At 46.1% G+C, this 13,078-nt stretch overlaps 1 protein-coding gene across 1 annotated transcript in view; it reads left to right on the top strand.

Moving 5' to 3' along the window:
* LOC122928903 (guanylate-binding protein 1-like) overlaps positions 1-6,919 on the top strand; it is a 38,414-nt gene extending 31,495 nt beyond the window's left edge. Inside the window, exons 7-13 of the mRNA XM_044282214.1 lie at positions 582-772; positions 2,669-2,911; positions 3,628-3,911; positions 4,908-5,120; positions 5,393-5,495; positions 5,819-6,012; positions 6,298-6,919. Of these exons, the coding sequence (XP_044138149.1) occupies positions 582-772; positions 2,669-2,911; positions 3,628-3,911; positions 4,908-5,120; positions 5,393-5,495; positions 5,819-6,012; positions 6,298-6,411 (1,342 nt within the window). The 3' untranslated portion in view covers positions 6,412-6,919. The remainder of the gene's footprint in view (positions 1-581; positions 773-2,668; positions 2,912-3,627; positions 3,912-4,907; positions 5,121-5,392; positions 5,496-5,818; positions 6,013-6,297) is intronic.
* Positions 6,920-13,078: the final 6,159 nt, after the last annotated feature.

The following is a 13,078-nucleotide window of genomic DNA, read 5'->3' as shown; positions in this document are numbered from 1 at the left end:
ATATATATCTATATATATATATATTTATATTTCAACAGGCGCCTTCCCCCGGGGCCCTCTCTATATTGCGTGCATCCCAGGTGTTAGGAAATGCCGAGTGGTATGTTGTGGCCTAAGACGTCTCTTTATGTGTGTCACGGTGCTCCTACCTAGATACGGCTGGACCCCAGGCTTTGGCTCCAAAGCACTAAATAGGGGGAATAATTGAGGGATAAAATAATATTTGGAGTCCAGACCTTGAGATGAAGTTCAATGGCAGCTTTACTTTGCATAAACGTTCTCCAAAATGGTTTACAGGCTTTGTCTTAGTTCCAGCAGGCTTTAGCATGAAACTGGCAGGCAAACTCCACTCTGCTATATCTGTTTCTCTCTAACTCTGCTGTACTGACAGGCTGGCTGTATAACTCAGCTTCTTCTGTAACCTGCACTTCAATTAGTAGTCTGACTGAGGTTATGCCAGGGAACTTTCCTCATGGCTCCTAAAGCTTCAAGCTTTGGCCTCCATGGCCAGCAGAGCTTATGGTGCTCTGGGTGGCATGGGCACGTCCTTTGATCTTTTCCTTAACAATACAATCTCCCAGTTATGTGACCGAACTGACAAAACTGATTAAGCTGAAGTCGTCCTCCGGAGCAAAAGACGACACCGGCGAATATAAGAGATTCTTCCCGTCATTCACCTGGTGCGTTCGAGACTTCACTCTAATACTGGAGAAGGACGGTAAACCCATCACAGAAGACGAGTATCTGATGACATCTCTGCAGATGAGGAGAGGTAACATTTCTCATTTTAAGCATTTGTTGACAATAATTTCTGTAAGTTTTGATAGGTGTGAGGGCTCGGGGTGCCGGACCAGGGTGGGGGTGGACTTCTCATGTCTAGGTAATGTGTCTGGATGTGAAGTTCCAGCTGCAGGTTGACTCTCATGACTTCTTCTTTAGTACTTCACTGATCCAAAGATTGGATTCTTATTGATTTCTGCCACATTTAGAATAAAAAATAAGAATAGAGTTCCCAAAACACTGCATAATTTTGCCTCATCTTCCTGTTTCTCATGCCAGCTCTTTCCTTCCCCTGTTCTCCACATCACTGCATCCTGGCAGGATCTTGCCCTGTTTTACTTCTTGTTTTCTTCAGCTTCCTGTTGGGTTTTCTAACCAATCCCAGCATGCCTTGCTTCACCTAAATCACATGAAGATGGGAGGGAACAGTGGCGCAATCCCTCAGAAACATTGAGAGTAAAGCATGCTGGGCCTGGTTAGTCCTACCATGATGCTCAGAACAGGGGAAGGAAAGTGCTGAGATGAAAAACAGGAATATGGGAAAAAATATGGCATTTTTGGGGCAGTCTAGGCAGACAAAATGTTATTATGGGACTGGAGAACCTCTAGTTAAAAATAATTTGTATAATTTGTAATTTGTTAAAATAAAGAAACACTTGAGCTCAACTTGAAAGAAACTCTTGGTCATCAAGACTCTATTATCACTGCTCCGCTCTCACACTTCTCCCTTTCCTAAGGACTAAATGCTGTAGATAAAGCAGGAATTCCTGATGAGAGTAGAGTAGACGATGACACGTCCTGTCTATGTTCCCTTCATGTTCATCACTATATTACGATATGTGGCAACTCATCAGGGGCCGAATCAAATTAGTGATACGGTAGAGATGAAGTCTCACCGACTGCTGTACAATTGGACTTTTCATGTAATTGTTTTGTCTTGAAATTAAGAACTTCATTACTGAAAAAATATGAAGAAATTATCCTTCTGCTGCTTCCAAGTGCTTCCTTCATCTTCTCCTTTCCTTAAATCCTATTTTGTCTCATTATGGGATTAAAAATGATAAATGTATCAAAAAATGTCCTCCTCCACCTCCTCCTCCTCTTCGTGCAACTGGCTGCAGTAGGACTCCCCCCCCCCCCCCCCCCCCAATGTTCAGGCTGCAGTAGAACAAAAATATTGTTTGTTTTTGTACTTAAAATTGTAAAAATATAAAGTAAAGTTTATCTTTGTGTAATGCTAATATAGTCAGGTGAAATGTAATATAGCGGTATAGAGGATGGGGGTGGTGAAGGGGAGGATACAGTCCATGATCAGTTCTAGGGATAAAGAATAAGCTAAGACATGGCATTTCCCACGTATGACGCTGATGCCATATTGCCTGGAGATGGCATCAATGTAATATTTGTGGGGGTCAGACCCCTGTAACCCGCTGGCCAATCACAAGATCAAAATGGCAGCAGAATATGGAGGCCATGGACTCTCCATGTGGCCTCTGATAAAAGTCTAGAAAAGCCAACAAAAACCCGATAGCATCACTGCCCCTTCATTCTAGTGATCGGGGGTGTCTACAGCCGTGAGACCCCACGTGATGAGATACTGATAGCAGATCCCGGAACCAAGTTATAAGATCTAGACTCAAGAGCCAAGTGATGGTGACGTGGTCCTCAGTCTGATATAAACTTCCAATCATGTGGTCCTGATTGGTACCAAGTGTCAGCTCTACTGTGACAACCCCGGTGTCCAATGTATGGTGCATACTGGTACCTGCAGCTGCCAACAATTAGGAAGCCCCATTGAGAAATCTCGACAAGCTTTTCGGCCGGTTCACCCCTGAGCAGAGCGGCGTTCACTTACTGTATAGTAACACTGATAACTTCTCTCTTCAAGGTACTGACAAGGAAGCCAAGAACTATAATTTACCCCGTGAGTGCATTCTACATTTCTTCCACACGCACAAATGTTTCGTATTTGACCGACCGGCGTCAAAGAAAAAACTTCAGGTTCTGGAAGAACTAGAAGAAAGTGAATTGGATGAGGAATTTGTGGATCAGGCAACAAAATTCTACAGTTACATGATCACCGAGAGCCGCGTGAAGACACTGGCTGGAGGAATGGAAGTCACCGGGAGAAGTAAGTCACATAGTGAGGAATAAGTATGCACGCCCTCCATTAATGGTCATCTGTCAGCAGAATTGTCCCTCTGACACTGGCTGACCTCTACCATAGCACTTGGCAGCTGAAGGCGTCTGTGTTGGTCTCATGTTCATATTTGCCCGCATTGCGGAGAAAAATTATGTTTTAATGTATGCAAATGAGCCTCTAGGAGCAATGGGGGCGTTGCCGTTACACCTAGAGGCTCTGCTCTCTCTGCAACTGCCGCATCTTCTCCACTTGACGGGGCGAGGCGTGACAATGTTTACCTTATTGTTTGAATCACGTTTTTATGCAATGATTTGTTCTATTGTTCATATTACTATCCAATCTATATAAAAAGTCCTGAAATCTTTCCGTTTTTACACTGACCCCCATAATAGACTGACAGTAACTGTAGAGATAATTTCTTAGCAGTCATCTCATTATCATCACAGGCAGGAATACAATAGCAGATCACACCTATATAACTCAGGGTCCACCATTTGAAAACAAATGATCACAGCTCATCTCCTCCCCTCCCTGCACAATGACCTCTGCACGTCAAGGAGCATGCCCACAACACTCTCCCATAGAAGTCTGCAGGTTCCTATAGTCCATGTAACTGTTGTAAAGCAAATCTCTGACTGCCGTTAACAGCTCAGGGATGATGGTCGTACAATGCTCCATGTTGGATCTTTACTTGTATGTTCCAGTGTTAGCGGTTCTCGCTGACTCCTATGTGAAGGCAATTCAGAGCGGAACAGTCCCCTGCATGGAGAATGCGGTTCTGGCTTTGTCCGAGATTGAAAACACAGGAGCTTTACAAGACGCACTGTCCAAATATGAATGTGAGATGGACAACCATGTCCTGGAGTTCCCAACAGAGACACAGCAAGAATTCCTGAACCTACACATGGAATGTGAGAAAGAGGCCATCAAAGTCTTCCTGGGACGATCACTGAATGATAAGGACCAGAAATATCAACACAAGTTGAAGGTCAGTCCCAGATCCAAATGTCCCCAAAATTGTAGTCCATGGTCACTGTAAAGGTGGAGAGGCTGACAGCTCCCTCTCCGGACTTCTCTATGCACATACACATTCAGATCTGCTGACAGCTCCCTCTTTGGACTTCTCCATGCACATACATACTCAGATCTGCTGACAGCTCCCTCTCCGGACTTCTCCATGCACAGACACATTCAGATCTGCTGACAGGTCCATCTCTGGACTTCTCCATGCACATTCATACTCAGATCTGCTGACAGCTCCTTCTTTGGACTTCTCCATGCACAGACACACTCAGATCTGCTGACAGCTCCCGCTTTGGACTTCTCCATGCACAGACACACTCAGATCTGCTGACAGCTCCCGCTTTGGACTTCTCCGTGCACATACACACTCTGATCGGCTGGCAACTCCCTCTCCGGTCTTCTCCATGCACATACACATTCAGATCTGCTGACAGGTCCATCTCTGGACTTCTCCATGCACATTCATACTCAGATCTGCTGACAGCTCCCTCTTTGGACTTTTCCATGCACAGACACACTCAGATCTGCTGACAGCTCCCTCTCCAGAGTTCTCCATGCACATACACACTCAGATCTGCTGACAGGTCCATCTCCGGACTTCTCTATGCACATACACACTGGCATCGGCTGACAGGTTCCATGTGAGTTCGTCTGACAATAGCCTAATGTGTCTGGGGGCCCTAAGACAGTGACTACTCTACATTAGCATGGGACAATATGGGGATTCACTCTGTCAACAAGTTCCCATGATGCAATCAAAATCAATTTCACAATCACTGATCAAAAAGTTTCCAAAGTTTCCAAATTATTGCAGATCTTTTGTATTCACCCCGAAGTTTGAGAAGATCTAATAGATTTTTCTCACCACCTGCTCCAGCACAGTCCTGCACAATACTGGTGGTTCCGATGATGATTGCAGAGTATTTGAAAAAAAAAATAAGATTTCACTTTTTTCTAACAGGAACTGATTGATAACAAAATGAATGAATATTCCACAAAGAATGAAACGGCTTCAAGAGATTTCTGCAGGAAACTTCTCCGACTGCTGAGTCTGACTATGGAGGATGACATATTGGCCGGAAGATATTCCATACCTGGGGGACACAAATTGTATTTAATGGAGAAGGTTAAGGTTATGGAAGCTTACAACGTAACACCTGGAAAAGGCATAAAGGTAACAGGTTCACAAAACAGATGAAGGCAAAATAAGAATCACATCCATTGACCTTCCAAACAGCGATGTCGTAGGAATCCTAAACAATTAGCAAATACATAATTACAATGTGAAATTCCGATTGGGCTGGAGCGTCCCCTTCACTACCATTTTGGATATCTGAAATACGATTCCCTTAAAAATAGTCAAACTACAACTGCATTATTCAGGTAAAATCCCCCCCCCCCCCCCCCCCCCGTCCTCTTAAGCATTTTCACTTTTTGTAACCACAGGCTCTGGAAGTGATCCAGGAGTACGTCTCTGAGAAGAAGGACGTTGAAGCTTCCATCATCCAAGCAGACAACACCCTGACTGAGAAAGAGAGACAGCTAGCAGGTGAGAGACGGGCAGCTTCTGAAACCTGTAATGTCCTGGCCCCCGATATTTGACCCATTGAGGTCTCTGGACCTCTGTGCTTAGAAAAGGGAAAACATTATGACCCTAACTATACGCTGCAAAACTCTGACAAGTGTGTAGTAAGAAACTGTGCAGAAAAAAACTAAAAAGGGGCCACATTGATGAATCGACCCTCTTTATTAGGATTGGTGGGGTTCCCTGTACCGGATAAACCAACTGATATTGAGTTTCTTGGGTTCCACCGGTGGGGACCCTCTGATATTTATCTATTAATACTTATCGGTATGTACTCACTATTTTAGAGGAACGGGCTCAAGTGGAAAATGCAGAGAGGGAGAGAGAAATTATGGAGCAAAATAACAGAAATCTGCAAGAACGCATGGACGACCAGAACAGGAGCTTCGAGCAGCATAAACAAATGGTCATGGACAACATGGAACGAGAGAGGAAGATGATGATGCAGCAAAACGAACTGCTGATCAAGCAGAAGCTTAAGGTAGAGTATTGTAGAGCTGCCCGCGGACATTAAATGTTTCTTGGTGGAGCATGACCCAAAACTGGTCAACACCATAAAATGCCTACAGTTTATTAAGTGGTATTGTTCTTGTGCCATCTCTCGGGGGTTGTGCATCAGTTCCGTCTGAGTAGCAGTTGCTGACACTTCGAGTCTTACTGGTGGTGTCTTGCTGCTCAAGTATACAGTAGTCAACAGCTTTAGAATTTTGCAGGTGTTTTGATACATTTCTTCCTTGTCTCATCTCTTTTTTGTATTCAATTTTAGGAGCAAGAAATGATGATGAATGCAGGGTTTCATGACAAAATAAACGCTCTGCAGAGAGAGATCAATAGTTTACAGAGTCAGAAGTCAAAGAAACGACCTTGTATTGTGATGTAAACTTTGAAAAATAAACTACTTTAAAAAAAAAAAATCCTTAGCAAAAGGTAAAAATATTGGTGCAGTAAAGTTCCCATAATCTGGATCCCACATTCTGGAATTCTTTGTAATCCAGCATAAGAGAAGAATGGCCCCAATGGATGGTCTGACTGTTCCTGTAACTGGACACTGGTGGAAGGTCGGACGGCCACTGTCCATTCCGTGCAGTCTACTCCGATGATCTGTGCAAGAAGTTTAGAAGTGTCAGGACTGAAGCGCGTTGGGGTCCACCTAGATGGAAGTTTATAAAAAATGGCAGACTACTGGATGTGGACCATTGGTTTGGTAGACGAACGGGCACAAGCATGGAACCTTGAGCATACGATCTGTAGACAGTGCAGTCAGGAATTTGGCAAATTTTGGCAAAGTAAAAAAGAAAAACAATGAGATCCTCTGCGGTATCTTCAGGCTGTATGTAGTCAGCTATACCACACCACTATTAAATATTGAACAACGTCTTTATTTCAAATACATGTATTAAAATGACAATACATAATATAAATAACAATGGATACCAATGTAGCAGTAGGCGATGGAACAGCAGCAGTTCGGTCAAATACAGAGGAGATAAAAAAATATTCTTATACGTGCAAATACGCAATCGGTTCAATATCCCCCTGAAGCCTCACAATTCCACTATATAAGCCGATAGCCTGCACAAACGGCAATAGGATAACATGTCCAGACAGGGGGGGAAATCGTAAGAAAAGGGGGAGATACGCATGTATACAAATACGCAATACATAAGGTACGTCCCTGTAACCTCACCCATACCACTCACATAAACCACTGTGCAGGCAATCATTCCATTCGGAGCAGAGCCCCACAGTGTAGTGAGTCAATGGCTATTACACAGAGATTATATACAAATCATAGTAGAGAGGCAAACAAGAACCTAAGTAATAAGCTAGAGTAGAGACCGCAGCACTGATGCACCACCGCCACTTCCCCGACACGCGTTTCGCCCTTCAGCTTCTTCCAGGGGGCGTGTTGCATGAGTTCCCAGGTAAGGTTTAAATACCCACATAAGTCACCGGACCCTTCCCCTTAACAGTCCACATGGATCACCTGTTTGGCGGAGTCGGTACTTCCGGTTCCGGAAGTGATGTAAATGACGTGCCGCATTCTGTGAAATGTAGTCAGCTATACCTACTGGGCGGTTCAGTGTGCCAGATTAATGGGGTTTGACTGTTCTAGTTTTATTGACATGTCTCATGTCTTCTCTCTTAGTTTCAAATAAATTTTATTTGAAAATTGAACAAATCTGAGAAGAAAAAAAACAAAGACTACACCACAAAATAAGCCCCACACAGGGGGCGACTAATGGTCACTTGAATCCACAGCCGAAATCATAACTGAACAATTATCAAAACAAGAAAAAAATGGGAAAAGAAGGATATCCCATGGGAAGTGGGGCATCATTAGATCTACCGAGCAAATAGGGCAGCAGGGAGGTGACCTCATATCACCCACAGCATACAGTATATAAGAAATAAAAACAGTAAAGGGGACCCGCACCACAAATCCTCATAAAGTCACATGAGGCAGCCTGTGAGAGGAGGACAGAGATTCATATAGGAGTCAACCGTGTCACCTTCAATAGCTGCAATATTTTCATATATGCCGATTCTATCCATGCGCTGTAGGACTTCAGATAAATTGACCTATCAGTACGCCATTCGGCAGCAATGTGTATGCGTGGCGCTAATAGAAGAAATTGGGCCAATGTAAACGGTGCATACTTTAGCCTTAGCGGTCTGTCCCCGAGTAGATATGCAGATTGACTTTTATGGAAAGTAGTGCCCAGAACATCTAAGACAACTGAACATATAAGTGTCCAGAAGGTGCTGACTATAGGGCATGCTCACCAGGTATGATACATATCCTATGGAATCACAGCCACGGAAGCAAGAGCAAGACCGATGGGTAGATACGGTATAATCTTTGGTGGGCACCAGGTAAGTTCTATGCAGGACCTTAAGGAGACTTGCCAGATACCTCAGCAAATAGCCTCACAACATGCACGCCATTTACATAGGGGCAGTGAGCAATGGATGTCCTCCTCCCACTTAGACATGAACGGCAACTTGCGTTCATCTGGTGGAGTATTCAGCCAACTATACAGGCGAGGGACCAATCCTACACTCTCAAAAGAGTATAAAAGGAAACGTTCAAAAGGGGTAGATATAATGGCTAGGGAGGCCCGTGTCATGGTCTGCCAAAAGGAGAGTACCTGCATTAATCTATATTCATCCGATCAAGGAGGAGAGTGTTTAGATCTCAACTGTAAGGCTGAGAGCAATTTCCTATCAGTGAGAAGATCATGTAAATGGGTCAAACGATTGGCAGACCACCAGGAGTAAGCCCCCGAATCCATACCTGGTGGGAAGTCCGAGTTATCCAATAAAGGGGTAAGGGGAGTAGATTGTGATTGGAGTTCAGCCTTGAAATTTACTGACCGCCATAGTTGTAAGGTATGAAAGGATAGAAGGGCCTTAGACCTAAGGTCAGCGGGAATTGAACTTGAACCCCAAAATAGTGCAGGCCATGACATGTCGTGAGCATAGAGGATTCTAGGGACCATGGACAAGGAGGAGTTGTGAAAGTCGTGCTGCTGTATAACACTTTATAAAGTTAGTGACTGAGAAGCCCCCCATTTGTTTGTGGAAAAACATGACCTCTAGTGTTGGTCGAGCACCAAAGTGCTCGGGTTCTCGAGTAGAACACCTTGAGATGCTCAGGTGCTCTACTGTGCACCCGAGCACAATGGAAGTCAATGGGAGAACCCGAGCATTAAACCAGGCACCCCCTGCTCTGAAGAGGGGAGGGTGTCTGGTTCATAGGAAAAGGTTAGAAATTGATGGAAACACCAGTGAAATGGTTCAGGAACAGCATGGGGAGGATGTCTGGATGCATCTTGGACTCCCAGGTCGCTGCTGGGAACGATGTTGTCCGAGTAGTACGCTACTTTTACAGACTGACAATAATGCGCACAAAACCAAAGATAAAATCGATTTTAGAGGAAAAATTGTTATGAAACATTCTTTCCTGTATATTTACTTGTATATAAAGTGCAAGTGCTGCCAAAAATTATTAGAGGCCCTCCGATACAACCTGTATATATCACATAAAGGAGGGCCTCATTCACATTGTGGTACAATAGTTCAGGTAGTGGGACTCCTACACTCATAAAGCCTATGCACTAAGTGAAAGGGCTGCCAAAAATTACAAGTAACCGGCACTCCAATACACCCTTTATTACACATAAAGGAGGGCATCATACACAGCCCTTGAAACATTATTATTAATGGCCTGCTGGTGACCCTGAAAAACTATTGGAGCGAGGGCCTGCTGAACTGACCATCTAAAATATTAGGGGCGAGGGCCTGCTGGTGACCCCCAAAAACATTATGGGCGAGGGCCTGTTTGTGACCCTCTAAGACATTATGGGCAAGGGCCTGCTGGTGATCCTCTAAAACATTATGGGTGAGGGCCTGCTGCTGAGCTGACCCTCTAAAACATTAGGAGCGAGGGTAGCCTAATACGCATGTTGATATGATGGAGGAGGAGGAGGATGAGAAAATTAAGATCGAACCATATACCCTTTTTAGTGGTGGAAGGGGTGCATGGGAATACAGTGTATTCAATACACCATAAAAGCCACATTTAGAGTGCCTTTATGTTCAGCCGCTTTCCTCTGGTGGAGTTGAGAAGTCGGGGGCCATCCAGGCCTTGTTCATTTTGATAAGAGTCAACCTGTCAGCATTTTCAGTTGACAGGCGGATACCCGCTCAGACAAAACGCTGGCAGCAGGGCAGGCCAGGACCTCAAAGGCGTATAGCACCAGTTCATGCCATGTGTCCAGCTTGGACACCCAGTAGTTGTTACTCACAGAAGGGATCATTGAGGACGCTGACACGGTCTGCTACGTACTCCTTCACCATCTTCCAAAATTTTTCCCTCCTTGTGACACTAGGCCACGCATCAGGGTGAGAGTGCTGGCCGGGTGTTATGAAACTGTCCCATGCCTTGGAGAGTGTTGCCCTGCCTCTGTAGGAACTGCTGTGTGTTCCCGTCTCCCCTCCTCGGTTGCCCAAGGAACTACAGACTCTGCTGCCAGCGTTGTCAGCTGGAAATTTTTGGAGCAATTTTTCCACAAGGACCTTCTGGTATTGCACCATTTTGCTCATCCTCTCCGCCACAGGAATGAGAGATGAGAAGTTCTCTTTGTAGCGGGGGTCGAGAAGGGTGAACAACCAGTAATCAATGTTGGCCAAAATGCGTACAACGCGAGTGTCACGGGAAAGGCAGCCTAACATAAAGTCAGCCATGTGTGCCAGAGTCCCAACAGACAAGACTTCGCTGTCCTCATCAGGAGGACCACTCTCAATCTCCTCATCCTCTTCCTCCTCTTCTGCCCACCACGCAGAACAGATGGAATTAAACGTCCAAGGGTACTACCCTCTGTAGCGGAGGCAACCGTCTCCTGCTCCTCCTCCTCTACATCTTCTAATTCGCGCTGAGAAGACGAACGGGGGGTGGTCTGGCTATTACCCTGTGTACTGTCTTCCCCCATTTCCACCTCTTCCACATGCAAAGCGTCGTCCTTAATTGTGAGTAGTGAGCGTTTGAGTAGACACAGCAGTGGGATGGTGACGCTGATATCGTTATCGCCGCTTTCCATCTGTGTTGATTCATCAAAGTTTCTTAAAAACCTCACAGAGGTCAGACATCCATGCCCTCTTATCACTTGTGAATAGTGGAAGCTGACTGGAAAGGCGACGACCATGTTGCAGCTGGTATTCCACTACTGCCCTCTGCTGCTCACAAAGCCTGGCCAACATGTGGAACGTAGAGTTCCAGCGTGTGCTCACGTCATACAACAGCCGGTGAGCTGGCAATTTCCAACGCTGCTGCAGCGTTGACAGGCCGGTGGAAGCTGTCGATGAGTTGCGGATATGGGCACACCTTCACCAGTAGCTCAGGAAAATTGGGGTAGGTTTTGAGAAACCGCTGAACCACTAAGTTTAAGACTTTGGCTAGGCGTGGGATGTGTGTGAGCTTTCTGAACTCCAAAGCCGCAACCAAGTTACGGCCATTATCACACACAACCACGTCTGGTTGTAGGTTGAGTGGTGAGAGCCACAGCTCAGTTTGGTCCCTTATCCCCTACCACATTACTGCGGCGGTGTGCTGTTTGTCACCTAAGCAGATCAGTTTCAGCACAGCCTGTTGCTGCTTCCCCACTGCAGTGCTACACTGCTTCCAGCTACTGACTGATGTCTTACGGGTGCAGCACGCGAATAATTCGGAGGTGGAAGTGGAGGAGGAGGAGAAGTGGGGGTTGGAGCCACTAACGTAGGTGCTGGCGGAAACCCTGATCGACGTAGGGCCCGCAATCCTTGGCGTCGGTAGCACCTGTGCCATCCCATGGTACGACTCACTTCTGGCTTCCACAACGTTCACCCAGTGTGCCGTCATGGAAATGTAGCGTCCTTGGCCGAATGCACTTGTCAATGTGTCCCTGGTTAAGTGGACCTTCCCAGTAACTGCGTTGGTCAGGGCACGTGTGATGTTAAGGGACACATGTCGGTGTAAGGCGGGCACGGCACACCTTGAAAAATAGTGGCTGCTGGAGACTGTGTAACGAGGGACGGCCGCCGACATCAGGCTGCGGAAGGCCTCAGTGTTCACTATGGCAAAATTTCCAAGGCCAGTAATTTGGAAATCTATACATTTAGTGCTATGACCTGTGGGTAGGTGGCTGGGGATTTCCGCTTGCGTTCAAAGGCCTGGGGTAAGGACATTTGGACCCTACGCTGGGACACGGAAGTGGATGTGGTCGCTGATGGTGCTTGCGAAGCTCCAGGTGCAGGGCGGGAGGCATCCAGGCCTGCGTCTTGGACAGGGGATTGGCCAGCACGTAACACAGGGGAAGAGGAGGCAGTGGTGTGACCTGCAGACACAGATTGTGGACCCAGGCGTTCGTCCCAATTATTACGGTGCTTGGTTGCCATGTGGCGGATCATGCTGGTGGTGGTGAGGTTGGTAGTGTTCACGCCTCGGCTCATTTTGGTATGGCACAGGTTGAAAATTACTATTCTTTTGTCGTCCGCACTTTCCTCAAAAAAGTATCATATTGCGGAATACCTACCCCTTGGCAAGGGAAATTTCTGCAAGGGGGTGCTCAGTGGAACAGTTGCAGGCCTGTTTGGTGCGGCCCTCCTTCTCCCTTTTGCCACCCCACTGCCTCTTTCAGCCTGTTGCGGTGCTGCAGATTTCTCCCCCTCTGTATTGCTGTCCTCGCTTGGTTTTCCACCTTCCCAGGTAGGGTCAGTGACTTCATCGTCCACCACCTCCTCTTCCACTTCCTCACTCTGCTCATCCTCCTGACTTGTTCACCTAACCACAACCTCAGTTATTGACAAATGTGTGTCATTCTCTTCATCAAACTCTTGAGACAGTAATTGCCGTTGACTTATTGGCAACTGTGTCTCATCATCATCCACCTCATTAAACATTACTTGCTGTTCCCCACCGTCATCTTCTTCTGACTGTGGATGCTTAAGAGTTTGGGAATCAGGGCACAAGATCTGTCCCCCATCAAGCAGGCTTGGCAAGAGGGCCA

The sequence above is a fragment of the Bufo gargarizans genome, chromosome 2, assembly GCF_014858855.1.
Source record: "Bufo gargarizans isolate SCDJY-AF-19 chromosome 2, ASM1485885v1, whole genome shotgun sequence".
In the NCBI taxonomy this organism is placed as follows: Eukaryota; Metazoa; Chordata; class Amphibia; order Anura; family Bufonidae; genus Bufo; species Bufo gargarizans.
Note: the sequence above shows the minus strand (reverse complement) of the source record. Positions and strands in the feature narration are given on the sequence as shown.